This window comes from Pteropus vampyrus, unplaced genomic scaffold, assembly GCF_000151845.1.
Source record: "Pteropus vampyrus isolate Shadow unplaced genomic scaffold, Pvam_2.0 Scaffold20, whole genome shotgun sequence".
Taxonomy (NCBI): Eukaryota; Metazoa; Chordata; class Mammalia; order Chiroptera; family Pteropodidae; genus Pteropus; species Pteropus vampyrus.
Window position 1 is genome coordinate 12,056,967 of NW_011888801.1, and position 26,835 is coordinate 12,083,801.

The 26,835-nt window shown below is 41.9% G+C and overlaps 1 protein-coding gene and 1 pseudogene across 2 annotated transcripts in view; both read right to left on the bottom strand.

Moving 5' to 3' along the window:
* WAPL (WAPL cohesin release factor) overlaps positions 1-10,653 on the bottom strand; it is a 67,271-nt gene extending 56,618 nt beyond the window's left edge. The window contains exons 1-2 of one of the 2 annotated variants that reach the window (XM_011355350.2): positions 10,247-10,653; positions 7,033-7,553 (exon numbers count right to left, since the gene is read on the bottom strand). In XM_011355350.2, coding sequence (XP_011353652.1) covers positions 7,033-7,531 — 499 coding nt within the window. In that variant the 5' untranslated portion in view covers positions 7,532-7,553; positions 10,247-10,653. The remainder of the gene's footprint in view (positions 1-7,032; positions 7,554-10,246) is intronic. The other variant, XM_011355349.2, reaches the window with a different exon arrangement.
* A 10,796-nt stretch (positions 10,654-21,449) lies between these two features.
* On the bottom strand, positions 21,450-21,569 carry LOC111736546 (annotated as a pseudogene).
* Positions 21,570-26,835: the final 5,266 nt, after the last annotated feature.

Consider the following 26,835-nt stretch of genomic DNA (forward strand, 5'->3'; position numbering starts at 1 on the left):
CTAGCACTTTCCTTATGAGGCCCTTCAACAAAAGGACAGTGGTCTTAAGGTGGTTTCCTCTATATGGCTCAGATAATCCCTTGGTGTTTATCTGAAAATAAACACCCTGTCCCTATGCAAATGGGTGATAATAACTTCACTGCAGCTAACCAAAGCCAGGGCACCATGCCTTATGCTTTTCCTAACATTCCTCTCACATCTTTGTAAACAGCCCCTTTATAAATAAACTTTCCTGGTATTCGCCTAACTGGGGCATGCCATCTGTTTCCAATTGGGACCTTGAAGGTGCAAACTTTGAAAATTCATGGGGAAGGAGATGAAGTGGGGACAGTTTATAAAAACTAGTTTCTAGATGATTTGCGAACAAAGGTTTAAAAACTGCTCTAGGAAAATCTGGGTATAAAGCTATCATCCCTCTCATCTGTTTCGCTGTTTATATCTATCCAAAATGTAAACACACCTTGTCATCTACCTTCTCTTGTACTCTAACACTCAAAATTATCTGTACTTCTTTCCAATCTCATAATCCAACAACCCACACCCTTAAATTCAGAGTATCCGGCCCTCAGTGGATACTCACATATACCTGGGGGCTCATTCCCTCTCCCCACTTCCTTATCCTAGCTGAAACCTAACATTCCCTCTCCCCACTTCCTTATCCTAGCTGAAACCTAAGTGCCTCTTTTTTCCTGCAGCCCTCAGAGTTCTCAGAGTAGGATGGTTCTGGGGTCATTGGCATGCTGGCGCTTCAAAGCCTCTTTATAAAACTACTACTTCTCCATTCTCTTATAAAAGCCCATTATTTTGAGGCTTGTGCCACCTAGTGCCACCCTCTAATCTTCCCCATACCCATCATCGAACGACCTCTTATTCATTTATTTAAAGATTTTACATAAGGTTTATAAAGTACCCCTCCATGCCAGTTTTGCTATCATTCCACTAAATCCCAACCTCCTGACCTCCTAGTTCTTTAATCTTCTTTTCCCATCAGCATTCTTCTACATTCCATCTCAGCTCCCAGTTCTCACAATTTCATCAGGAACTTGTCATGTCCTAAAAAGCTTCACCTCTTAAATATTAAAACCAAATAACTCACTTTTAAATCACAATCTACCAACTATCTAACTTGCTTGTTCCAGTAATCCCATTCTTGACTCTTATTTAATAAGACCCTCAGTATACTGACTCCTCCTTTCCTTTCTCCTATCCACCAGCCTTGTCTGTTCCTGAACATTTTAAATTCCAGAGTCCTTCATTTCAATCACTCTCCAGGCAATATCCTAACTTTATCTGTTTATTCCACATCTTTTCAGGCAAAATGGCAATCCAGGATAATTCTAATAATCCTATCCAATATTCCATATTTGTGTAGGTTCTGGTTGATGGGACCTACCAACAGAGGGGGAGAAACGCATTCATTCATATAATGGGTAGTGACCACGAATTTTTAGTGATACAAACTTCAACTAGGGCCCCAATAATGTCCAGAAATCCTCTCACTAGACAGCTCTATCTTCTACTTTCTGCACCATTTGTTTGAACCCTTTGTCGCTCCCCTCCAGCCTCCATATTACCCTGCCCTACTTTCTCCCTCCCTTTCAGAGATAACCTCTTTTTTTTTTTTTTTTTTTAGGGAAAAAAAATGCTTCCATCCATAAATCATCTTATCCTTCCATCCTCCCACTAAGCTCACATTTCAATCATCCTCCCTCCTGTCCAGGAAAGGTAACATCCCTTCTTCCAAGACTACTTTCCCCCTGTGCTTTGGATCCTATGCTTCGAGACTCTCTCATGAAATCAAACCTTTCAGAACCCCTCACAAAACTCTAACTGCCCTTTTTTTTCCCCGCCTCAAAACATCTTTAACAACTTGCTACCCCCATTTCCTCATTGGGTATACTCACTACTCAGAGAACACGCCAATCTAAGATGCAAACTCCAATGCCTGTTTTGCAAGCCTCACATTTACTAACTTTGCAGCAGCATTACAATTCAGTTGACCCTTCATGAAACAACTTTCTGCTGACCTCTATATAATATCACTTGCCTGATTGTCCTTCAGGTGCTCTAGTTGCATCTATTCAATATCCTTCTAATTTTTCTTCCTCTTCTCTCCACCATTAAATCTTAAAAGTTCTTCACAGTACATTTTCCTCTTACACTCTCCTTAATGACTTCATCTAACCCTGTATTTCTGAATGCTCTGAAAAGCATCAAGTACTCTACAAATGTGTTGTCACCTACACTATTGTTATTACTCAAGCTTTGAGAATGATTCTTTTACTAAATCATTTATAAGAAATTAAAGTTCTACTTTAAAACAAAATTAACTTAAAATTAGTGTCTCAAAATTCACTTGTTGAATTTCCATTTTTATACAAAAAATTATAAAGTAAAAGGCACTTATTAACTGTAAAAATAAAGTCAGTTTTATGCACTAAGTATTATAAGTGGTTTGGCTATCATTCTTACTTTTTAAAACTTATTTAAATAAAGGCAAGAGGAAATCCTTCTTTTGTCCTTTGTCAAAAGTTATTTCCAACATCAAGATAAAACGTTGTATAGTGACAGTCTGTTATTGTAAATATAAAGCTTTAAAATGATAAAATTAAGTTTATTCACATCGGAATACAGCACCACTGTATGAGAAAAATACTGAATGTTTCTCAGATCTTCCACTTAACAGTTCAAGTTATTCAGCCTCTCTAAACTATGCTTTACCCTCTTTAAAATGGAGTAAAGCCTGCCTTACATAGTTGTGATTAAGGATCTATTGATATATAAGGGGTCAGCACAAAGTAGGAACTTAATAAATAATAGATCTCTTACCCACTTCTCTTAAAAGAAGTTAAATTTAGGTATGACTTAAGTATATTCTATACAACAAATATATTCAATATCCAAATGAAGGAAAGTAACTCTTGCTGATAATAACGGAATCCTTTAATAATCCTCATTAATCACCTGTATTTTATCCAATGTGCAGGTGACAATCTCATCTCAGAACGCAAGATCTTGGCCTACTTTAAGCTTTCAGGAATAGAACAATTCATTTCCCTTTCTAAAAATCATCCTCAGTTCTAAATCAAAGTTAACTTCCTGACAGTAACAACCCTCTAAGTTACACAAATAGTATAGCTTTAAGGAAATGAAAAAAATTTACTGGCTACAAAACCAGTCATGCAAATTAAAAGCCTATGCAGAAGTTATCTCAATATTTGGCAGGATGTGTAGACTGAATCCCAGCTGGCTGGCAAGGAAAGTGTGCCAAATAGAAAGATAAGTCTTTGCACACTTTATTCTAGAGTCCAGAATAAAAACCTGCAGCAGAAAGCACAAAGATGAAAATGGAAGTAGTCTCATATAAAAGGCAAGAAAAGCCTTCTTTTATCCTTAATGTACACAGCCTTAGATTTCACACTAAAGAATATTCTGAGATCTCTTAAAAAGGCAAATTTCAGGTCCTGTTGTCATTTTTAAGTGGTACACCTATTTGAGAATTCACTGCTTCAACAACTGCAACTAAAGTATGTGCAAATAAAACAGGAAATCCTAAATCTGCTTTAAAATAATCCAGGATAGAGGATGGGAGGTAGAAATAGTAAGTAAAACAAATGAAACAAGATTTGCGATATACTGACAACCATTTAAGCTGGTAAAGTTTTTTGGTTTTTGTTTTTTAAATCAAGAGTTAGGACATTTTACCAACTCAATTATTTCTTGCAGTTCCCATTCACAGTTTGTAATTTTGCTTCCGTTCCCTGATCCATCAAACATCTATTTGGAAAATGGCAACCATTAGATGCTTTACCATGGCCTCATTCTGAATTTTCCCTTTAACTAAGCCACAATTTTTAAAAGTACTATCCAGTATAAAATATTTGAAACAAAGAATTTTAATAGTACCTAAAAATTAACCATAGACACTTCTATAGAGAAAGCGATCACTTTTAAACTTAATGCCAAGAGAAATGGTTTGAACTTGGATAAGCCTTTTTCACTGATGTGATGTATAGACAGCAGCAGTTTCCTCTTATTCAGTTTTCCAGTTTCAGTTGTCCTCAGTCAATCACGATCCAAAATTATTAAATGGAAAATTCCAAAACTACATAAATTTTTAATTGCACGCCGTTCTGAGTAGCATGATGAACACGCTTGTCATCTCACTCCAACCTGCCAGGACGTGAAATCATCCTTTTGTCCAGCGGATCCGCACTGTATATGCTACCCATCCATTCGTCACTTAACCTTCTCAGTGATCAGATGATCATCACTGCCTGTGTTCGAATAAACCTTATTTTAATTAATAATAACCCTGAAGCCATTCCCATAACTGTTATTACAGTATAATTTTTTATTTTATTGTTGTCAATTTCTTACTGTGCCTAATTTACAAATTCAACTTTGATAGGTATGTATAGGAAAAAACAGTATATATAGGGCTCAGTACTAATCCATGATTTCAGGCATCCACTGATGTCTTAGAATGTGTTCCCTGCAGATAAGGGGAGACTACTCTAATTACACAGTGAAAAACGGTTTAAATAAGTAGGAACATTCCACTGAAAGGATACTATGGCACTTAACTTACACACTCTGAACAAACTTGATCTTAGAATTTCTCAAAGGTTCTTGAATAAAATGCCTGAACATGACCTGCAAAGGATTTCAGAGATTTCTGAGACCTAAGTAGGTACACGGGCACTTTCATCTGAAGTTCAAAATTTTATCATTCTCAACAGAATTGCTAATTCATAAAAGGTTAGGAACCACTTTAGATTTATAGAGATCCTTTTAGTCTAAAACTTAGTTTTGGGTTTCCAAACTTCAACAACAATCAGAAGGCTTTCTGAATGAAAGTAAAGTCAATGACAATCCGACAGACATAATAAAAGTTCGGACATGGGGAAATGTCCAAATTTTACAGAGGAGAGACAAAGGGAAAAAGGTCATAACATATAGAAGTATTTCCAGAACTATAACCAACTTGTAAACATATGAATTTGTGTTTTATAAGAACAACTTAGGATAAGACTACCATGAGAATCAAAAGCACTCCCTCAAAGTTCTCTTCTTATCCTACAGGGAGCTGCTCTGGGTGGCCAAAGGAGAAAAGGAAAAATGAAATATTCATAGTGCTATATCATTCCCTTCCCACTAAGGGTGCCTTGTGAAGGAAGAGAGAGAGAGACAAGATGTTCCTGAACATCCATCTGACTGTATTTTAGTATATTTTCTCTTCACAAACCCATCATAATGGAGTTTGGATTTCGCCAGGCCACAGCATCAGCACCAGAACTATAACTCAGCTACATTAGACTGGGAAGCTAATATTCCTTCTACATAAACATACATCCTCTTGATATCCTCTGCCTGCAAATCACAACCTATTCTCCAAAACATAACATTTGGGAAAGCCTGTGTCTGCCTTCCTTGACCAGTTTAACCATTTCCCTAGCCTCATCTTCCTTCCTCCAGCCTATCTACTCTGCATTGTGAATCGAGTATCAGAATATAGTAAGATATGGCATTAAGAACACTAGACAAGTGAAAAAACACTCCGAGTCTAGTAAAGTAGAGGATACACAGTAGGTACTCAACATGTTGAAAATCAATAAATTAATCTCATCTAGTAGAGGACACACAGTAGGTACTCAACATGTTGAAAGTCAATAAGTTAATCTCATCTAGTAGAGTACACACAGTAGGTACTCAACATGTTGAAAATCAATAAATTAATCTCGTCCAATTCTGCCACTAGCTGACCTTGGATAGTCACTTGACCTCTTTGAGCCTCCTCTATAAAATGAAGAGATCTGACTTAAAAATTTGTTTTGGCTCAACAGTTCTAAAATTCCAATACATTTTTGGGAGCTGATCCAGGAAACAGTTTTTATGCTCTGCTTTTTAATAAAATGTTAACCTAACCTGAAGATATAAACAATGCTTCAGAAGAAATGTGGGTAAAGTGTAAGGACTGCCAAATTAGAATTAACTGAGAAAATCAAGTGAACGACAATAACAGCTGGCTCATCCTCTCATCCAAGGGTGAGAAAAGGGAGTGAAAATGTTCAGCATTTTTACTGTAACCATGCAAGGCAGAGTCTTTTATCATACTGTTTGAGGCACCTTTTATTTTGCCTCCAAGGAACAAAATTCTTCTTAAGAATTGAGTACTAAAAAGTTTGGTTTTTACTTCTTTTCAAAATATGAGATCTACATAACCTTTCATATCACTGAACTTTACCAAAAAGTCAAAAACTAAAGTTTGTTTTCAACTACAGTGCTATCCAGGTCCTATTGCTGATAAGGCAAACACTGTCTACCTGTCACCCTCAATTTTTATCTCTTCAGTCTTTTAGTTAATTGCACTTTGTATCATTTGTCTCAAATCCTTTACAAAAGGAGTAGGGGTACAATTGATAAAATATATTGTGTTAAGAGTGAACACTAGATGCCAGATTTACAAATTAACATTTTAAAAATACAACTGATTTAGTGTATTAAAAGCTATTAATACAAGTTGCTACTGGTGCCAGACTATGAACTAATCTTAATTTGCAATAAAGTTAAATTCTTTAATGTTTGGGCTCAATACCTCCTTAATCTTTCTAAACTAGTTTTGAAGGAAAGCCTAACACTCCAAAATCTAATCCTCATTCTAAATGCTCATCTCATTTTCATTGTCAGTAACCACCCAAATCCTCCACAGTAATAGAAATGAGATATTGTGGAATCCTAATACAACAAAAAAGAAATCTTTCTTATTGAAACTGGAGTTAGGGATTTATGAGACTTCTCAAAATGTACCATAAGTAATAGCCTGGAAACATTTTTATCCAAGTTGTTTTAAATAAAATTTCAACCACCAATTGGTTTCTTTGAAGTTCTTAACTTTTACAAAATTATCTATAGTCCCCATTAATCATAAATGCAGAAAGAAAACCCAAAAATATTTTAGAATTTAAATCATTTAACTAAATGGCTTACATAAAGTTCTTTGGGCTCAGAATAAAGAAAATCAAAACTTACCCAAAGTCGTTAATTTAGCACAGCTACTTTTACTTGCATCATCTTCTAAGATTCGATTTGTGCTCTTTTCTTTCTCAAGCAAAGTATCCTCCAAATGTAAGCATTTATCAGAGACAATACTGTCTTCACCCATCGCATGACTAATTTTGCTATTAGCTTCAAGTACTGAAGTGACGTCTTCCAGCTGAGCAGCTTCACTAGTTTCAGAATAAGAGGAACCCTTACCCTGGGCTAAATTCTTTGAAGAAACTGGTAGAGACTCATCATCACTATCAAATCCAAAAGGATCACCAGTATTTTCTTCTTCCATCTTAGGTTTCTTCGGAATTTCTTGGATATCTGGTTTGAAATTAGGCCTCTTTTGCCCTAATTTAGCCATAAATGTGGTCTCTCCCCATTTTGTGCTAAGGGTGGTCCGTTTGTTGGAAAAGACTTCATCAAATTTTGAACTGCCATTTCCTCCTTTCCTACTGTATGTTTTCCCAAATCTGGATGTCATTTTGACACCTGTTTCATATTCTCTGTGGGGAAAAAAATGTAAGAAAATATATAATCATCAAATACTTAAGTGTTAACACTGAATTTAAAAATAAGAACCTAAGAATTCTCCCCAAGTGGCTTTTCAACATTCAAGATAAAAACTTTAAAAACTGTCAAATAAATATGGAGATAGAGTGTAAAGAGAGAGGCTCATTTTTTACTCTATATACTTCCACATGTCAATTTTTTTTACAATGAGCACATATTCATATGCTACTTACAAAGTAAGACTAACCAACTTATAACTCAGCATACACAAAACCAATTTATAGTGGGGAATGTTTACTTTTTAATGCTTCAAACCAATCTACTTGCTATTCTCACAAACATCACTTTTGCCTTAAAAAAATATTAATAGGGTAATTACCCCTAATATAAAATCTTAAACACAAAATGTTCATTTTTTGCAGGATCTCAGAAATACCAAATAGTTGACTAAATTTAGTTTTTTGAAATTTCAGAGCACTTATTTATGTTTTTTTCATGTATTAGAACCTGCAGCTTTTAACCTAACCTTAACGATACTGATTCTTGGTCAAATGTAATTTAAAATGTGACTTGAAAAACAGTCCTTAGTTGGTCATTTCCCTAAGCACAAGAAACTATACTTATTCTACCTTCCTTGTCCCTATAGTGCTGTGCTCATTTGCCGAGTTACATTTTCTGGAGCTGTTGGACTCCAGCATATTACAGTGGCCCATGGATTATTAAACGAAGCGGTAACTTACCTCTTCACATTATAAAAGATAAACTTATTCACCTAATTTATCTACACTATTAATAACAAATACTGGGACAAAATTTTCAGAACAGTAAATCAAGAGTCAAACATTTTTAAAAACAAGTTACAGCACTTTTTTAAAGACTATCAATTGTTACCCATTTCTTACACTTTGACCTAATGTTTAAATATCAATATATAAAATATAACTAGAAAAAAATGAACAATTGCCTAGAGGTTGGAAAAAAATCTTCCTACTTTGAAATTTACAATACAACTAGAATATGTGACTTACATTTCTGAATGTTTTGATCTATACTTTAAATGTTTTCCCTTTATTAACTTAAATTCTTGCAATTTATAATGAATCACAATAAACTTAGTTTTATATATATTTAGTGGACTATTTTCCCTTCTCACGTTTGGTTAGACAATTCCAATCTGACAAAATAATATAGTCATCACACACATCTGCATTAAGACTACACAGGTTTGAAGATCTTTTAACATGCCTAAGGGAGTTCTATTTCCCCTTGTAATGTAGACCTACACTAAGGATCTTGTCTTTCTTAAGTACAGCCTAAACAAAACTAAGTATATTTGGCAGCTACAAGTATAACAAATTTATTTTTATTCCTCCAAGAATGTAAAGCCCTGTTGTATAGACCCATTTATAAACACCAACAAAGCTGGAACTTCATGGATACACTTACATGGTAATGACCTAAAAATGCTGACTAAAGGCCAAACCAAAAATCTAGACTTGGGCTCCTTTACGTATACACCAGAAAAACTCATCGCAAAAATGGTCCCAGAACCACAAAGCATTCACTGTAGCAAGCTGAAAGTCTGCAGGTGAATGTTTGATACTAAGGAATTAGGTATTTTAAAAGATAAAAAAAATCATAATTTTTTTTTAAAAAGTTCATGTCTTTTACAAATGTATGCTGAAATATTCATGAAATGTCAATGACTCGCTTTGAGTGTGGAAGTTAAAGCGTGTAAACAAGAAAAAGTTAATGTAGAGTTAATAACGTGAATCTGAGATGAATACATGGGAGTTCATTATATAATATCCCTACTTTTCATTTCCTTTATAGTTTCCACAATGCATTTTTTAAAAAGTCACTAGACAGATTATTGTGATGGCATTTTCTAAGCCTAGAATGTAAAGTACGTATAAATTCAAAAATTAGTGTGCAGCCATACTTGACATATTTTAAGTATATTTCAAGTAAACAGGCTATCTTGCTCAGGCTTTCACTTCCAAAGACTATCATCCTAACTATGAAGGAAAGAATGATTCAAAACCAAATTTTTTCGGTCGCTGGGCCTTTTCTTTAGCCCAAAGCCAGGTCGAATTTTCAGGGAAGTGCGCTGGGATAAAAAGTCCTCACACTTAACCTCCGTTCAAATCTAGAGTCTTTTGGCTCCCGCAATGGCTTAGGGGCTTCTCTTAAGGCATGAAGCCGGAAAGGGCAAAACCAATCACCCAGAAATCCTCACCTGCAGGCGGTCGTGCGCCAAGGGGTACCGGGAGAGGCGGCCCCCCTCCTGCTGGAGGATCACGCAACTTTTCTCTTCCCCGCCCCCACCGCCCAGGAAAGGGATGTTGCTTCCGACGCCCCGGAAGCTTCGGCCACCGAATCCCCAGGGCAGTGTAAAGGCCTCTGTGGCGACCAGGGACAGAAAAAAAGACGACCAAGGATTTGGGGCTAAAACCAGCACACTCGACCGCGCTTGGGGAAAGAAGTATATCAGCAGCCGCCCAGAAAGAACTCAGAAAAAGGACAAATAAAAGAGGAAAAAGAGTTTATGCCGTTCCCCTGCCCAACTTCCTTAGAGGCCGGTAGGTAAGATAGCGAGACTTCCATCACCCCCTGCCAGACCCCTGCCTCCCCCACCCTCACTGGCTCGCTCCGGGCCTAGGCAGCCACCCGAGACCTTACTTACCCTCGGCGCCTGGCCGGTGCTTTGGCCTCGGGCCGCCTCCGCCTCTCCCGCCCCCAGCTGCCCACGAGCGGGCGCCGGAGTCCCGCGCAGGAGAACAGGGCCGGCTGGTGAACGAAGAGGAGCAAGGGGCTCCGCCACCGTCAGAACCCGCGACTCTACTCGCGGTAAATAGGAACCCGGTGGAGGGGGGGAGGAGCGGCAGCACCGCAACTTCCCTCCCCGCCTTGAGCGCCGCCAGCGGGCCTTGGCCTAGGCCTCCCTGGCCACCGGAGCCCACTACGTGCCTCCGCTGGGCCGCCGCCGTCTCCTGCGCCGCCGCTTCCGCCGGTGAATGGTCAGCGCTGGAGTTTGAACAGGGCCCTGAACCATCTCAACGCCATTTGCGCTCCCGGCCCCCCACCTCCTTCCTCCAACAGCCGCTCGCTCCGTCACTCCGCTTCCCACAGGCCCCGCGCGGCCGCCCGACCCCGCAGCCAATCGCGCAGCCGCTTACTCAAACCGCCGCGCAGGCGCCGCGCCCCGCATGCTCGGGCGCCCGCCATTGGTCCGACCGCGGGGCACGACGGGAGTTGTAGTCCCGGTCCGCGAGGTCGTGGGTGTTGAGAACTCCGCGCGCGATCGGGAAACGGGCGGACTTGCTCCGCGGCCATGGTTTCCCCGCGCTCGGGAGCCAGTTCCAGCTCCTGGTCCCGCCCAGAGTTGCAGGTGTCGCGGGGGAGGGCTGGGGGCGCAGTGCAGGCAGCTGTGTCAATCGTTTCCCCTCCAGGGACACGCCAGTGTCTTGGGACGGTGGGTTGTACAGCTGCGCCGGGCCTGCTTGGGCCGCCGCCCGGCAACAGGGAGGCCGGGAGCCCGCGGCTCGGAGCCGCCCTCGACCGGGCCTGGCTGGTGCAGGTAACGATAGCGGGAACGGGGAGACCCGGAACGCTAGGCACCCGACAGCCGCAGCCACGAGCGAGGGAGGCCACGTCTCTTTAATGCGCCCCCTCTGGCCCCTCGACCCTTACCTTCGTCGTTCTCTCTCCGTCTGTCCCGGACCTGTTAAAAGTGACCCCGAGAATATTGGATGGTATTAATGAATTATCATCAACCTTTTTGGGTGATAACGGCAATGCGGTTATGTATTTTTAAAAAAAGTGTACTAAAGTTTTGACGGATAAAATGTTGTGGTCAGTCTGGGATTTATTTTAAAATTACTCATAAAAACTGGAGGAAGAATAAAACAAGCCAGCGAGATGTTTTTCATTGTTGACGCTGTGTCATGCAAACACACCGGCTCATTATTTCAGTTTCTCTGACTCGTACATCTGAAATTTTCCATAGTAAAAAGTTTAAAGAAATGAACCAGTGATTGCCTCTGGGGAAGACAGGGAGGTGGGAGGTAATAGGAGGAAAGAGTGTTTTGTGCTGTACACACTCTTTGCTCCACTTAAGGTTTTTTGGGGGTCAGTGTATTACTTATTCAGAAAAGTAGATAGTTTGGATTTTGTTTTTGTTTTTGTTTTTTTTTTTGAGGCTGCAGTGGGAAAACAACATTCTAAAGAGTAACGCAGTCAATTCCTAAGAGGCGCATGATTCATCGGGCTCCGATGGCCCTGTGTTTGTTGGGCAGCTAATGGAGATCCCCCTGGAAAATTAGACAACTACTAATTACTTTCAGTGAAAAGCCGCCCCTTGTTCCACAAATGAATAATTTGCTTTGAAGGCACCCAGAAGTTACCAGGCTCTTCCAATATGTTCTGAAAACTCCATAAAGGGAAAAAAAGAAAAAAAGTTCAGAGATCCTGTAGTCCTTCCCAATAGTAATTTAACGCAGAACTGAGTGTGGCTGAATTTTTGTGCCACTGCTTGCAAAATTTATATTCTGACATTTACAATTTCCCAAATACTATGCGGTACTTTCTTTGGTTCAAAATAAATCAACTCTTAGGTGGCTCATATGAATGGAAGTTATAACAGGTCTATGTAGTCCACTGTTGGTGGTGTGCACATAACTTTTATTTGGGTCAGTTTTGTCTTTTTAAAAAGAGCATAGGATCTTGTTTTATCGGTTGGTTTGAAGATTGCCAAGATTGTTTGAAGATTGCCGGCAGAGATGTAAGCTGCACTTACTATAATTATTTAAATGACAAGGTGGTGGGTGCTAATTAGGGGTAATTATCAGAGGCAAAAGCTAAGATTAAAACGCCAAAAGTGGTGGGGAAACAATTTCAAGCTCTCCCTGTAGGAGAGCACTATGTCACTGTGCCCTGGCCTGGCTGGTGCTGGGTACTCTGGTTGGATCAGTGACTGCACTAAGCTGAAGTAGAAGAGTTAATTTTTTAAAGGAATAGACAATCTGTGGCGCTCTTTTGGGGGCTTTTTTTGTGGTAGTTTTGCTAAGTAATGGAACTTAGTAATGTTAAATTCTTGCTACTTAAAGAGTCCAAGTCAGCAGCATGGGCTTAACGTGGGAGCTTATTGGCAATGCCACATGCTTGTCCCCACCCCAACTCCACCTAATCAGAATCTGCACTTTACCAGGATTCCCCCAGGTGATTCGTCCTCACATTCATTAGAGATTGACAAGCACTGATTTAAAGTATACCCATAGCATTTGTCAGCAACCTAATATTTTTCATTTAGATGAGGGAGGGAAAAGGGAGAACATTAAGAACCTACTATGCGTCAGGTATGATGCCAGGCTTCCAGAGAGCCTCATTTACATCCTTGCCTGTTATCCTTATTTGACAGGTGAAAAAATAGGTTGGCATTCACTCAAGGTATTGCAACTAATGAAGGAATCAAACTTTTTCTTAAACATTGAATTTCCATTATTACTTGTAGACATTCTTAAATCTGGTAGAAAATGGTACATGATTTGAAAAGTAAAAAAATAAAATAAAAAATACTGAGCCGAGCTGTGCTAGGCCTCCCACCCTCATGTGCCCCACACTCAAGACAAGTGGAGAGCCTGCCCACTCTAGGGCCCCTCCTAGAGGATGTTCAGACTCTGGGCCTGCAGACTATACCACCATCTTTACCTTTTGCCTCCTTGGTTCCAACATGGCAAGCAAATGCCCTAAATCAGCAGTCCCCAACCTTTTTGGCACCAGGGACCGGTGCTCCTACGAGAATCTAATACCTGATGATCTGAGGTAGAGCTGAGGTGGCGATGCTAGCTCTGGCGAGCAGCTGAAAATACATATGAAGCTTCGCTTCCTCACCCACCACTCACCTCATGTGGTGCAGTCCAGTTTCTAATAGGCCTCAGACCAGGTCCATGGTCCCTGGGGGTTAAGGGCCCCTTCCCTAATGACCCTACTCCATTCTCTTGCCATAGCCCTGAGTTTCACACCACAGCGAGTGAACTGGACTCCATCCAGGTGGATAACACATAAGCAAGCAGGTTTTTGTCTTCTCAGTTCCCTCAGTTTATACTGCACTAGATTGGTTCTCTTCACTTCATTTGAACCTGCTTCACTCACACACCAATTAGTCAGTAGGTGCTTTCTTCTTTGCTAGAATGCCTCTGTGCAAGCCCTCAGATGTCTAATTTTTTTTCCGTATTAAATGTCATAGTTATGCCAGAAACTGAAATCCTGGATCTGATCCAAGCTTGTACCCTTTGATACTGCAGGCTACCCTCTTGTATGCTTTCTTGACAAGGGCAGAACCCCATGACCTTGAGTTCCGCTCAGGTGGACTCATACTTTGCTTTAACTGAAAAAAAGGAAATCCTGCAAAAATTAAAAAATGAATACAAGTGCCTGTTCTGCCATTATTGTGATTGTGTTCTAGCATAGGCATAGAAACTCAGAACTGGAGTTGCCATTTAGTCTTTCTGATGATATGTGGTAAAATATAACAAAATTCAGAGAACTAGAAATCAGAAATTACCACATTGGGTACAGAAAATTTTTCCTCATCATAGAATGTGGAATAATAAAATTATAAATCATACACTGGCCCTCGTAGTGGTTGTGTTAGAACAACCTACAAGATGTGGGCCAGACTCTGCCTTTCCCTCTCTGACACTCCCCAACTCTGCTCTGCCCAGACTGGGCAGATATGACTTTTCAATTAATCTCTCCCTGACCAGCCTATTTTAAATTGTAACACCCTTACTCCCGAATGCTCACTATTCCTAGTTTATTTTTCTCCAGGGCATTTATCTGGAGAAAAAAATTTTCAGGGCATTTATCAGTGACTCAAAACCAACAATAGTTTCACTTAACCTGTGAATCCATAAATTGTTGATGGTTTTCCCAATGGAGAAGGGAGTGCTTTCTTGAGTTACCTTCTGTTCTTGCTTTGGATAGGTTTTCATTCTGAGCATTGAGCAAATGAATAATGCTATAATCCCAATTACTTTGTTTTCCAGGATAATTGGAATATATTCTCTGGAGATGGTGATATCCTTTGGGCAGTAAACTGCTGTCTAGTTGAAAGACAAAGCTAGGGAAATTCCCTTGAGACATGTTGCCTTACAAGGATTGGTACCCCGCAACCTCTAAAGGTCCAGCTACCTGACGCTTGTCTTGAAACAGCCCTCTTCTCTCCAGAGTTTTCATCCTTTCCCCCTCAAACAAAAACCCTTTTGGGGCTTCCTCAAGACTGTAATCCAAAATCCTTATCATGGCCTACAAGGTCCTACATGTTCTGGCCTCTGACAACTCTAATCCATTTCCACAGTGCCAAGCCTGCCTCTGTCTACTGCTAGAACCTGCCAAACCAGCTCCTGCCTCAGGGCCTTTGTAGCTGCTGTTCCCTCCACTAGTTCTGGAGATATGCACACGACTCACTCCCTCACCTCTTTCAGGTCTTCACTCTAGTGTCTCCTCAGTAATGCCTACCTTAACCATGCTATTTAAGTTCAACTCCTTACCTTGTCATTTTTTCTCCATAGTAGTCATCTGTTTGTCTTACATATTAACTTCTTATTTGTTTTCTTCCACTAGAATATAAACTCTGTGAGGACAAGGATTGTTGGCTTTTGTTCACTACTATATGCCCAGCACATCTAGAGTAGTACCTCACATGCAGAAAGTATGTCATAAGTATTTGTTGACTGAAAACCTTGTAAATTATGTTCAACTCTATCTGTTGATATGCTAATGTTTTATTGTGTGGTTAACCTATCAACTACAAAAGATGCATTAAAATTTCTCACTATAAGAGTAATTTTGTCAATTTTTCCCTGTAGTTTGATTTTTGTGTTTATATTTTGAAGATAATTTATTTGGCACATTTAAGTTTACAGTCATTATAACGTCCTGGTGGAATTGAAAGCTTTTTAAATAATATGAGAGATTAAGTGCAAAAATTGCCTGAATTTTCCATCCTTCCCTGTATGCACATCTTTTTTAACGTGACTTTACAGCTCCTCCTAGGATGTAGGCTGGCCTTGTAGCTTGCGTTGACCTAAAGAATGCGGCAAAAGTGATACAGTCTGAGCCCGAACCTTAAGAATCCTTGACAGCTTCCACATTCTCTTGGATCCCTGCCTCCATGAGAACAGGCCTGGGCTAGCCTGCTGGAGGATGAGAAGCCACATGGAAAAGAGCTGAGGTCATCCAAAACCAATCAACAGCCAGCAGCCCCCAAACATGCAAGCCTAACCAGGATCAGCATAGCTACCTACCTGATGTGCAGCCACCCACAGATGCATGTGTGAGCATACGTGGGACCAGAAGAACTGCCCAGCTGACTTGTAGACTCATGAGCAATAATAACTACTTATTATGTTAAGCCTCTGAATTTTGGAGTGGTTTGTTCTACAGCATTATTGTGGCAATAGATAATTGATGGTTAATGCCTGCTCATTTGGATCTCAGCCTTGGAAAGGCTTTCCTGACTGCTCAGGCAATCTAAATCAGCTTCCCAGTCTCTGTGTAATTACAGTGCATTATTTTCTCAGTAACACTTATCACTCTCTGAAATGATTTTACTTCTTTATTATCTATCTACCACCCTAGACTGTCAACTACATGAGTGCAGAAACTTTGTCCATTCTGATCCCTGCCCTATCCCCAGCATAGTACTTCACTGCCCAGCTGAGTGTATCCACTGAACATTAGAAATATGGCTAGTCCACTTGAAATGTGCTGAAAATATAAAGTACAAACTGGATTTCGAAGGCTTAGTATAAAAAATGTATAAAGTATCTCAATTTTTATACTGATTAAATGTTGAAATAATACTTTTAATATATTGAGTTAAATAGAATGTTATTGAAGTAAATTTTATCTTTTTAATGTGACTACTAGAAAAAGTAAATTCATGACTTTCATTATATTTCTATGGAAGAATACTGATATAGAAGTTCAGTAAATATTTATTGAAGGAAAATATAAAATAGACTTACCAAAAGAAATGAACTATCAAGCCACAGAAAGACATGGAAAAACCTTAAATGCATATTACTAAGAGAAAGAAGACAGTTTGAAAAGGCTACATACTATATGATTCCAACTATATGAAATTCTGGAAAAGGCAACACTAAAGATCATGGGTTCATGGAGATGGAGAAGTGGGCAAAGCATTGAGAATTTTTAAGGTGGTAAAATGCTTCTGTATGATACTGTAATGCTGGGTTCATAATATGCATTTTTCAAAACTCAGAACTATACAACACAGAGTGTGAACCCTAACGTAAACTATGGACTTTAGTTAATAATGTATCAATATTGGCTCATTAATTACAACAAATATATCACACTAATACTAGACATTAATAATAAAATGTGGGGGCAGAGTAGGAAGTAAATGGGAGCTCTCTGTACTTTATGTTCAATTTTTTTGTGAACTTATAACTGTTCTAAAAAAGTAATTAAAAAATGAATCCACTCTTGAACAGCCACCAGAATGGTATTTCTAAAACATAAATTTAATAAACTATTTCCTTCTTTTAAAAAAACTTTAGTGCCCCCCCCAGAAAAAAGTTCACATCCACTGATATTTGCATTGGCATTAACAGATGTTTGTCACTCTACCACACACCTGGTTTGTGTCTCTTCTCCCAAGATATACAAAGACTACTCAAGGGTCACAAGCCTCTATTGCAGGACTCATGCAGTCCCCTCTGCCTGGACCACCCTCCCTCTCCACTTGTGAAACTTGACCATGTGTTATATACTCTCCATATAAGTCAATTATCCTCTCTTCCTTATTTCCATAGGTTCTAAATTAAAAGATACAGAAAACCAAGCATATGGCGTTTTGGTTATCTAGATATTTTGTGCCTCTAATAAGTTTGGAAATGGATAATGAGTTTATATATTAATCTTAGAAATGTTGAAAAATAGTTCTGAGAACCATTGGTGGACTAGGGATTAATATCATTGAGACAGAAACAGTGAAAGCTGAACAGGGCTATTGAATTTCTGTGAAGATCTGCTTGGGCTCACCTCCTATGCAGGAGGCAGTGGGATGCCCTGCTGGAAGCAAGATCCATCCCAGCAATGAGGTGGTGTTAACCTGATTGCTTACCTACCGCTATAGGAGAGAGGCCTCTGGGCTGTCTGTCACCTGCTCTGAAAGCCAATCTGCCTCTGGCTGCTGCTCACCCAAACTAGGATGCCAGGGTGATTTGGTTTCAGGTATTTCACTTCCAGGGCGCATGACAGTGTGGGAGTGACATCTTAAAGTGGAGCCTCAGGAGAGCATGCATTAACACAGGTGAGCGGGCTTTCAGGTGCTGAGTTTACAGTGAAGATTTCCCTGCATCTCCCTTTCAGAGATGTATTATCCCACCCCTGTGCTGATGAGAAACTTTAGGAGTACTGAACAAAGATAAATGACTTGCCCAAGGTCACCCAGCTGTTTAAGAGGTGTCTGTCTTTCCAAGAATCACAAAAATGAAGCATGTGCTATTATCTTAGGCCCTTAAGATCATGCCAGGTAGAAGAACCCGATTTTTTTGTTCTTTCAAACCAGGTCTGCCCAGAGGAGTGGGAATCTGGTTAAGACCTCACAGGTATTTAAAGGAAGAGGCCAGGTTGGAGGAGCCAGGAATGTTCTAGTGCCGGCAGGAAGGTATAGCAGACCTGGGAGATGATGCATCTGTGAGCACCAAGGGTAAAGGGGCAAACAAATGTGTACAAAGCTAGGCTTATTCACCAATTTGAGGCCAGTTCTTTCTCTTAACCAGGTGATCTACAATCTCTTTCCACCCTGCCCATTGGGTACTCTGACAGCACCCAGATGCTATCACTGGGGTATATGGGAGCTCCTCTACTGTAAACTGTTCTTCCCTTCCCTGTGTCCCTCAGCTGGCCCAGGGCATCTACAACTGCCCTTGGGGCAGATAAAAGGGAGGAACTGGATTCCTCTAAGAAATGCTTATGAAAAATAACCTGGACTGGAATTTCCTTGGGTGACCAACTCCAGCCTTTGGGTGGGTAGAAGGGCTCCTCAGAGGGCAACCACTGCTCCATATACACCCCAGCCTGGCTTCTAGTGTGGGTAATTTGGGAAGCTCTGAAGATTCCCTGGGCTGAGGGGCCTCTCCCAGGAGAGTGGGAAAGAATTCTGTCCTTTGTGTGACTTGCTTCGTTATGTATGAATGTTGGCTCCCATGGTTGAAAAATGATCATTCCTCTATTGGGTTTTCCCAGCTTGAGGCAAAAGCTTTTGGAAGACAAAACAGCTCTTGCTTGGAGGATTTAGTGGATTAAACAATACTGAAGTTGGAGAATTGTGGGGGCCTGGAAGCGGTTCAGGACTACGATGGTGTCCTGGTGACCTCTACAGCCCTTCTCCAGCACACACAGGTACCAGGAGTCATATCTGCAAAATTGGGACCCCATAAACAGCGGGACGCGCGCCCCAATTCTCACCCCACGAGAATGGATGGAGAGCAGGTGATGTACCCTTTCTAGGAAGAAGCGAGTGGATGGCTTATGTCTCATCACAGGTTAATCCATGTGAAGGGCTTTGAACAGCGTCTGTCAGTGCTCCTAAAGTGTCTGCGAGAACTATTATCATCGCTAGCAGCTTGGCTGAGCAAGGAATTCACCTCGGTTATATTTTGGCAATACCCTGACAAATTATCAAATGTGGACGGGGAAACGCATGCCAAGATTTTTAAGAGCACCCGCTGTGACACCCCTCAGTGTCTTCTTCGGGCGCGATGGCTGGCTGTGTTAGGTTCAGGCCTACCGGCCAGCTTCACCATCCTCAGGATACCCCAGGAAATCTGAAGTCCTAGCCGCTGCTCCACAGTGGAGCTGGGGGTCTGGACTCGCCCAGCAGGACCAGGGCGGGGCCTGGGCTTGGCTCCGCCTCACCGCGGCCCCATCTCGCCCCGCCTCCCTCCCGTGACCTGATTTCCTCTGTGCGTGGCGGGGTGAAAGCCCCGCGCAGTGTGAGCTCTCAGTCTGGAGGGTGCAAATAAGGGTCTGTTGATTGGTAAAACTTCTCCAACTCCTGGAACCAGTGCACAAAGGAGTCTTTTTAAAGCGAGTGGCTGGGGCCGTGAAATAATTTACCCGCGTTTGTCTACGTTACCACCTGCCTCTTTCTTTTGGACCAACAAATGTTTACCCGGTTCCCACCCCAATCAAATGCCTGTTTGGTTTGTTTATTAATCCCAGAGGCTTCAGCCTACTTTAAAGGAGAGAGATCCGGGCCAAGAGGGAAGCTTCAAAACATTAACATTTCAAATGAATGCACTACAGAGTTGTGGAATAGGGCGGAGAGGGCTCAGGGTATCTCCTGCTACTTCTCCCCACCCGGCTCCACTCCGCCCCCAGGGCGGGACCCGGCAATTTTTACAAGACAGAAGGTGCTGCTTGGGGCCGCCTTTGTTGTGTTGATGACCTCGCTGCCACTTTCTGGGCTGATCGCTGGCCACAGGGCTGTGTGCTGTTGAAAGAGAACGGCCCGGGAAGCGAATGCCAGGCGTTGAGTGAGGGTCGATCCTGGGGCTCCCGCGGCGGAGGAGCGTATGTGGGCAACCTTCGCCCGAGCGCACGGGCTTTGCCGTGAGTCGGTCGGGAGCCGCTGAGGACCGACTTGCGGCGGCGAGACTGACCTGTCCACCCCCATCTGGGCTTTGATCTCCTTATATGAGGCTTTAGAGTACAAAAGTACTTAGCAACTACTGTGCCAGCCCGGAGGAGACGGATACTCTGAACCTCCGTGCCTCCCGCCTACTGCGTCCCATCGAGGTGCGGCCAGTGCAGCGGAAGGAAGTGTGGGGGCGAAACTGCCATGCGAAGTGGGCCTAGTGGCGTGCCACTGGCTAGTGTCCACCCAAGCCTTGCGCCTTGCTACTGGGGGCTCCGCCGCCAAATGCAAGATTCCTGCGCGTCTTTGCTTCACTCCCCCTTTCCCCCGCACTCACATCTGCATTGCTTCCTTGGTCCTGCTGAAGCTGATCAACACAGCACACCCAGAGCCTCTGGGCCTGTGGGCTCTTCTGCAGGCCCAAACCTCTTGGTGATCCCTAACAGCACTCTACGGAGTTGTAGTAGCAATTATAATTAGCTGTGTGCGCCCTTGTCTTCCCCAGGCCTTGGCTTCCCTCAGGATGGGTCTCCCCTGGAGAATGAATGTTTTTGCATACAGGATCTCTCGTGCTCACCTCACGCTGTGCACTTTTTTCTCTGGAATCGTGGAGATACGCCCAAGAGTATCCCTGGGGTTGTGAAAGGGAATGGGGTGTCAGTTTTTGGTAAAATGAAGACAATTATACCAGTCTCCCTCCCCCTTCCAGAAAAGATTTTAAGAGGCACCAGTGAGTTAGGGGCAATGCTACTCAGGCCTCCTTAACAAACTTTAAGGACCATGCCAGGTCCTTCGAGTTTTATCTTATTCTGCCCAGAAGCCCCAGTAGATAGCCTGACGTTACAGAAACTCCTTAGTAGTCTTGACTTTTGAGAAAAGGATACCTACCCCTTTTGAGAAAAGGACACCTACTCTGTGCCTTGAAAAATGCATACAGTCTCCCAATTTTGTACCTGGTTTCAGGCTGCAGGCCATGAAATTTGTCCAGACCGAGGTATAAGGATCCTATTCAGGGGCCTTCCCAGGCTCTGCATCCTAGCTTATCAACTCCTTTCTCCGGCCAAGCTGGCCTACTTGTTATTTTCCAGCAAGTACTTGGGCTGTCCAGCTTCAATGTTTGTTTATTTGTTTGTTCGTTTAGGTGAGGCAATCCTTGGTTTACCTCACGGATTGCAAGGACCCTGTCAGCTTACAATCCCTTATTTTTTAGGCCTACATACAGCACCTGGGTCTTCATAGGTGGTCTCCCATCCAAGTACTAACCAGGCTCAACTCTGCTTAGCTTCCGAGATCGGACGGGATCAGGCTTGTTCAGGGTAGAATGGCCATAGACCAGCTTCAGTGTTTTTGTTGGCAGTGAGCTACCTACTGGAAGGCTCCCCCTTGAAGTTCTCTGCCTCCACCCTCCACCACAGCTGGGGGCAGTTCATCACCTGCTACAGCCACTGGGTTGAACCTTCTGACATCGAGTCCACTGCCTCCTAGCCTTTGCTTTCATTGGGTTTCTCTCAGTCCAGGTGACTGACATGCTCCTGGGACAGGGCTTTTACTTTGTTCCTCTTTGTCTCCTCTCTACCTGTTAGTCTAGGATTCTGCTCTTCCACGCCCTATGGATAGCAATAGGAAACACACACACACACACACACACACACACACACACACGCACACACTTCTGTCTACCTACCTGTCTAACTACCTATCTTGAAAACCATGGCGTCCACACTCATACTTCCAGTTCCCAATCTAACATCACGGAATTTGTGTTATTTTTCTCCCTTTCCATATTTGTAACTGTATAGAGCATAAAGAATTGAGAAATTTTTGGACTTTAAAAAATGGATTCCATGGGAGCCATGATAATAATATCAACTGGCACATAATGGGAATGTCCTTAGGGCGTGACTGGAACACCCAAAACCACAAAAGTGTCAGCCACGGCTGCCACTGATAAGCCCCTGACTGCAGGAGTCGGTAGGCATAAGGATTTCACCCTGTAAAGACCATATAAGCTGAACACTTCAGACAGCCGATGCTCAAGCCTGACCCAAGAGCATCAGGAACAGGTACGCTGAGAGATGAAGACTCTGACCTCTGCCTGTTACAGCTGCTGGCTTGGGACCTACACGAAACCATCTACACTGCAGGTCAACATAGATCGCTTTGGAGACACTGAGGATTTTCATCCATTCACTCTGTTGTGGAAGACTGTACTTTCCCTCTCTGTATGTTGTGTTTTAACCTGCATGGATACCTGATTAGTTTATCTGAGAAGCTTCCAGTCAATAAATCTGAGAATGTGGAAAGACACAAATGTGTTCAAAGGTGTTACTTTGGTAGCTGCATTCCTCTGACAGTGAGAAAACTGGCCCCAATTATCCTTCATATATTTACTTATGTGATCAGTCCCCTGTATGCAAACCATCTGCCAACACTGTCTTCCCCTCTGCACCCCACCCCAAGATGTCTTCCTCAAACAAACCTGAGTTCCAACTCCCCATACCAGTCTGTCTCTCCCATGCCTTCTTCATCCTGCAGGGATTCTGACAAACCTTGCTAGGCTTCCCCTCTGTGTGTGTGCCCTCCTCACTCTGCTCAGGGTTTGAGAACCCACACCAAGCTGCCTCTCCATCTCTCTGTAGTGGTTTGGAAATATATCTGCAAATTTTTCGATACTCCTCCCTTCAAAAGGTGGGACCCCTCTCCTTGACTGTGCGCTGGATTTAGCAACTCACTTCTAATGAATAAAATATGATGGAAATGATGCCATATGAATTTCTAGGCTAGGTCATAAAAAGCGTAGCTTCTTCCTGGCTCAGTCTCAAGGATCAATGGCTCTCAGGGAAGCCAGTTGTGAGGACATTCAACAGTCCTGTGGAGGGGACCATGTATGGATAGGCCCACATGAAAAGAAACCAACTTGTGAGCAATGACTTTCTAGGCATGAAGTGAGCCACCTTAGAAGTTGATCCCTCAGCCAACACTTCAATAGTTGATGCCTCAGCCAACACTTCAAATGATTTCAGCCCTCAGCCAACAAGTCTACTAGCCAAGGCCCCAAATGTTATAGAACAGACACAAGCCACTCCTTCTATGCCTTATCTGAATTCCTGACCCACAGAAGCTGAGATAGTAAAAGATTATTGTTCTAACCTACTAAGTTTGGAGGTAATTTCTAATACCACAAGAGATAACTAACACACTTTCATTACTCTGCTCAAGCTGTGACACCCTCGCCGAGCTACTCTTCTGCAGTGCTGTCCTTCTCACCCTTCTTGGGCTCTGACACCTATGCAAGGCCACCTTCCTGTGTAAATGCCCTTCTCAGCCAGTTCAGGTTCTGACTCCCTGTGTCAGGCAGCCCTCCCACACAAATGCTCTCCTTACCCAATTCAGTAGCAATACCCCACTCTGTGCCTCCACAGTTCCTTTCTCTCCAGGCACAAATGCCATCCTTGCTCTGCCCTACCTAATGCTTTTAAGATTTAATTTTTTTTTTTTTTTAGGAAGGTAAGGGAAGAATAAAAGTAAAAGAAAGTAGAAGAGATACAAGAATTTATGACCTTGTTTTTGTCAATCTCTTTCCTTAAATTGTTCAGCAATGACATCACTCATAGTCATTGAATTCCTCATTTTCTAATTGTTTGTTTTTTGGTAACAGCCACTGACTCCCCCAGAGCCTTGCCTCAGTGAGTACTTCATTATGGAAAACCCTAAGCAATAGTTGAATCACTTATTTTATCACCACATGCTATGACTTGCAAGTTCCCATCTCTAAATAATTACTGAGTTAGTTATCTATTGGTGCGTAACAAATTATAATTTATGGACTTAAAACAACACATACTTAGTATCTCACAGTGTCTGTGGGTTAGAGGTCTGGGCACAATTTATCTGCATCCTCTGTGTCAGGGTCTCTCACAAGTTAGCAATCAAGGTATCAATTAAGGCTGCGGTCTTGTCTGAAGGCATGACTGGGGAAGGATCCATGTTCAAGCTCACTTACAAGGTTGTTGACAGGATTTGGTTTCTTAAGAGCTGTTGGTCAGAAATAACCCTCAGTTCTTTGTCATTTGGACCTCTCCAATATGTCAGCTTGCTTCATTAAAGTGTGCAAACATAGAAGACAATTGAACAAGATGGAAGTCACAGTCTCTTGTAACCTAATCATGGAAGTGATTATGAAATACCCCAACACTTTTGTCATATTTTATTTGTTAGAAGCAAGTCACTAGGTTCAGGTTACACAATAGCCTAAATAGCAGGAGGGGAGGACCTCTGGGAGCCATCTTAAAGGCTGCCTACCACAATTATGTTCAGCCCTATCTAGGAGAAGATGACCAGTTTCAGATTCTATCCATTTCCCTGAGAGTCTATTGCTTATACCTCACACCTCACATGAACTGAGTTCTTCTATTCAGGGTTCTTTTAAGTAATTTTGGTTTACTTAAGCAAAAAATTGTCTCTATAAAATTAGGTTTAGAGCTCTAAAAAGTTCTTAATATTCTCAAAAACTATCACTAGGCACGTAGTTAACACTTCCTTCATGGTGCTTTGAATGAGCAAATGAGAGAATTAATGTATAAACGAATTAACAAATTCTCTGGTTGTAGGTGGATGTTATTTGGTGGCATATACAGCTTGGGGAAAACTTTTAAAAATGGGAGCCTAATACTATGAAGCTATTTTTTTTAAAAAGCAGGAGACCTATATTTACTGACCTGGAAAGTTGTCAACAATACATTACTCAGTGGAAAAAAAAGCAAGTTCTAGAATATGAACTTATTCTAAACAAAAATTCGGGTACATTTAATTCCAAGAGGATTCAACATTCAAAGTATCCAGGAGCGAAATCTAGGACAAGATCATAGTGGAGCTAAAAATCGGAGATTTAGAAATTTTTTGAGAGAATTAGAGAAGAGTAGTTTCCCAGGACATTTTGGACACCCAAAAGAGAATCAATATTGGTACTCCACCACTGTTATGCAGAAGGCTGCTTATTAATTTTCTACTGCTGTGTCACACATTATCTCAAAACTTAGTGACTTAAAACAATGGCAATCATTTTATTATTATTATCTATCTCTGTTTCTAGAGTCCACTGGGTTCAGCTAGACAGTTCTCTGTGGGGTATCTCATGCAGTTGTCACAGGATGGCTGGGGACCGAGAGCTTTATCACAGCTTGAACCTTAGGGGGCTTTCAGCTGGATGCCCAGATGTGGCTTCTCCAGGTGGCCCAGGTCTCCTCATAGCATGGCACTGCATTTCATGAATGAGCATCCCAAGTGGGAGCAGGTAGAAGCTGGTCTGCTTTTAGAACCTGGCCTTGGAAGCAATGGCATATCCCTTCCTCTGTATTCTAGTTGTTAGAAGCAAATTATTAGGGACAGCCCACATCCAAGGGAAGGAGAATTAGATTCCACTCCTGATGGGAAGAACCTTCAAGAGTATGTTTTAAAATACTATCACCTGAGCCATTAAGGAGAATGTTCTGGGCTCTGCAAGCAAAGGCTTCCTGAACAAATGCAATGGCAGCTGAATAATGAGGACACACACCAACTTCAGGAAAGACAGAAGTGGGAATGTGTCTTGGATGTGCAGTGGCCTGAGTCACAAAGCAGGAGAGTCCATTCCCTAGGCCCACTGCTGGACCTCAACTTGTCCACTTCTCAAACAGGCTTCTTCCTAGGCAGTGCAGCCTGAACTGGCAAAGGATGCAGACAGACCTGTTTCTCAGCCCAGTTATGCCACTTACTAACTCTTAGTTTGGATGAGTTACTCCCTGTCTCTTTAAGTATTATATTGGTCAGGATCCTGGCAGAAAACAGATGACACAATCAGTTGGATAATTTGAGGAGTGTTTAATAAAGGGACTATTTACAAAAGTGCAAATAAGGTGTAGAGTAACCACAAGGGAGTGTGAGTACTCCAGGACTAGGGACTAGGAACAATAGGGCTGTCACCTCCCCTGGGCCTGGAGGACAAAAACCTGGAGACAGAGAGGCTGTGTGGAAGACCATCTTACAAGGGTGGAACTATTGGTGGCAGGACACAGCCAGCCAGTGGATGTTCTGCAGAGGGAACTGGGGAACAAACACCTCAGGTAGTCTTTCCTTTGCATGCCACCTCCTGCTGATGCTCCTCATTGGCCAAAAAACCAAGGAGAAGCCAGAAGAGGAGAGAGCTGGTTGATGCAGTCTCAGCTCAGCCTCTGGAGCACACAGTGGGTGCAGAAAGGTGAAGAATGAGACACCATTTGAAAAATGAAAAAAATGTACGAAAACTTCCAGGCCCAGAGAAGGTGCTCCATAGACTGTAGTTCCAACTCTCTGCTCAAAAGACATAAAAAGGGTGATATTTCCAATTCACTGGGCTTTATTTGGCATAAGAAATGCATATAAATATGTCCTAACACAAAACATTTAAAAAGAATGCTTGTCATTTTCCCACAGGAAAGAGGAAAGGCAAATATACCAGTTTGGGAAGCATATCTCAGCCTATAGCAGCATCTAGTGGTGAATTAATACATGGAAAAATGTGAGGGTTTGAAATAGTCCTATTAAACTAAATGTTATAACCCTTATAGTGGTTTTCATTCAAA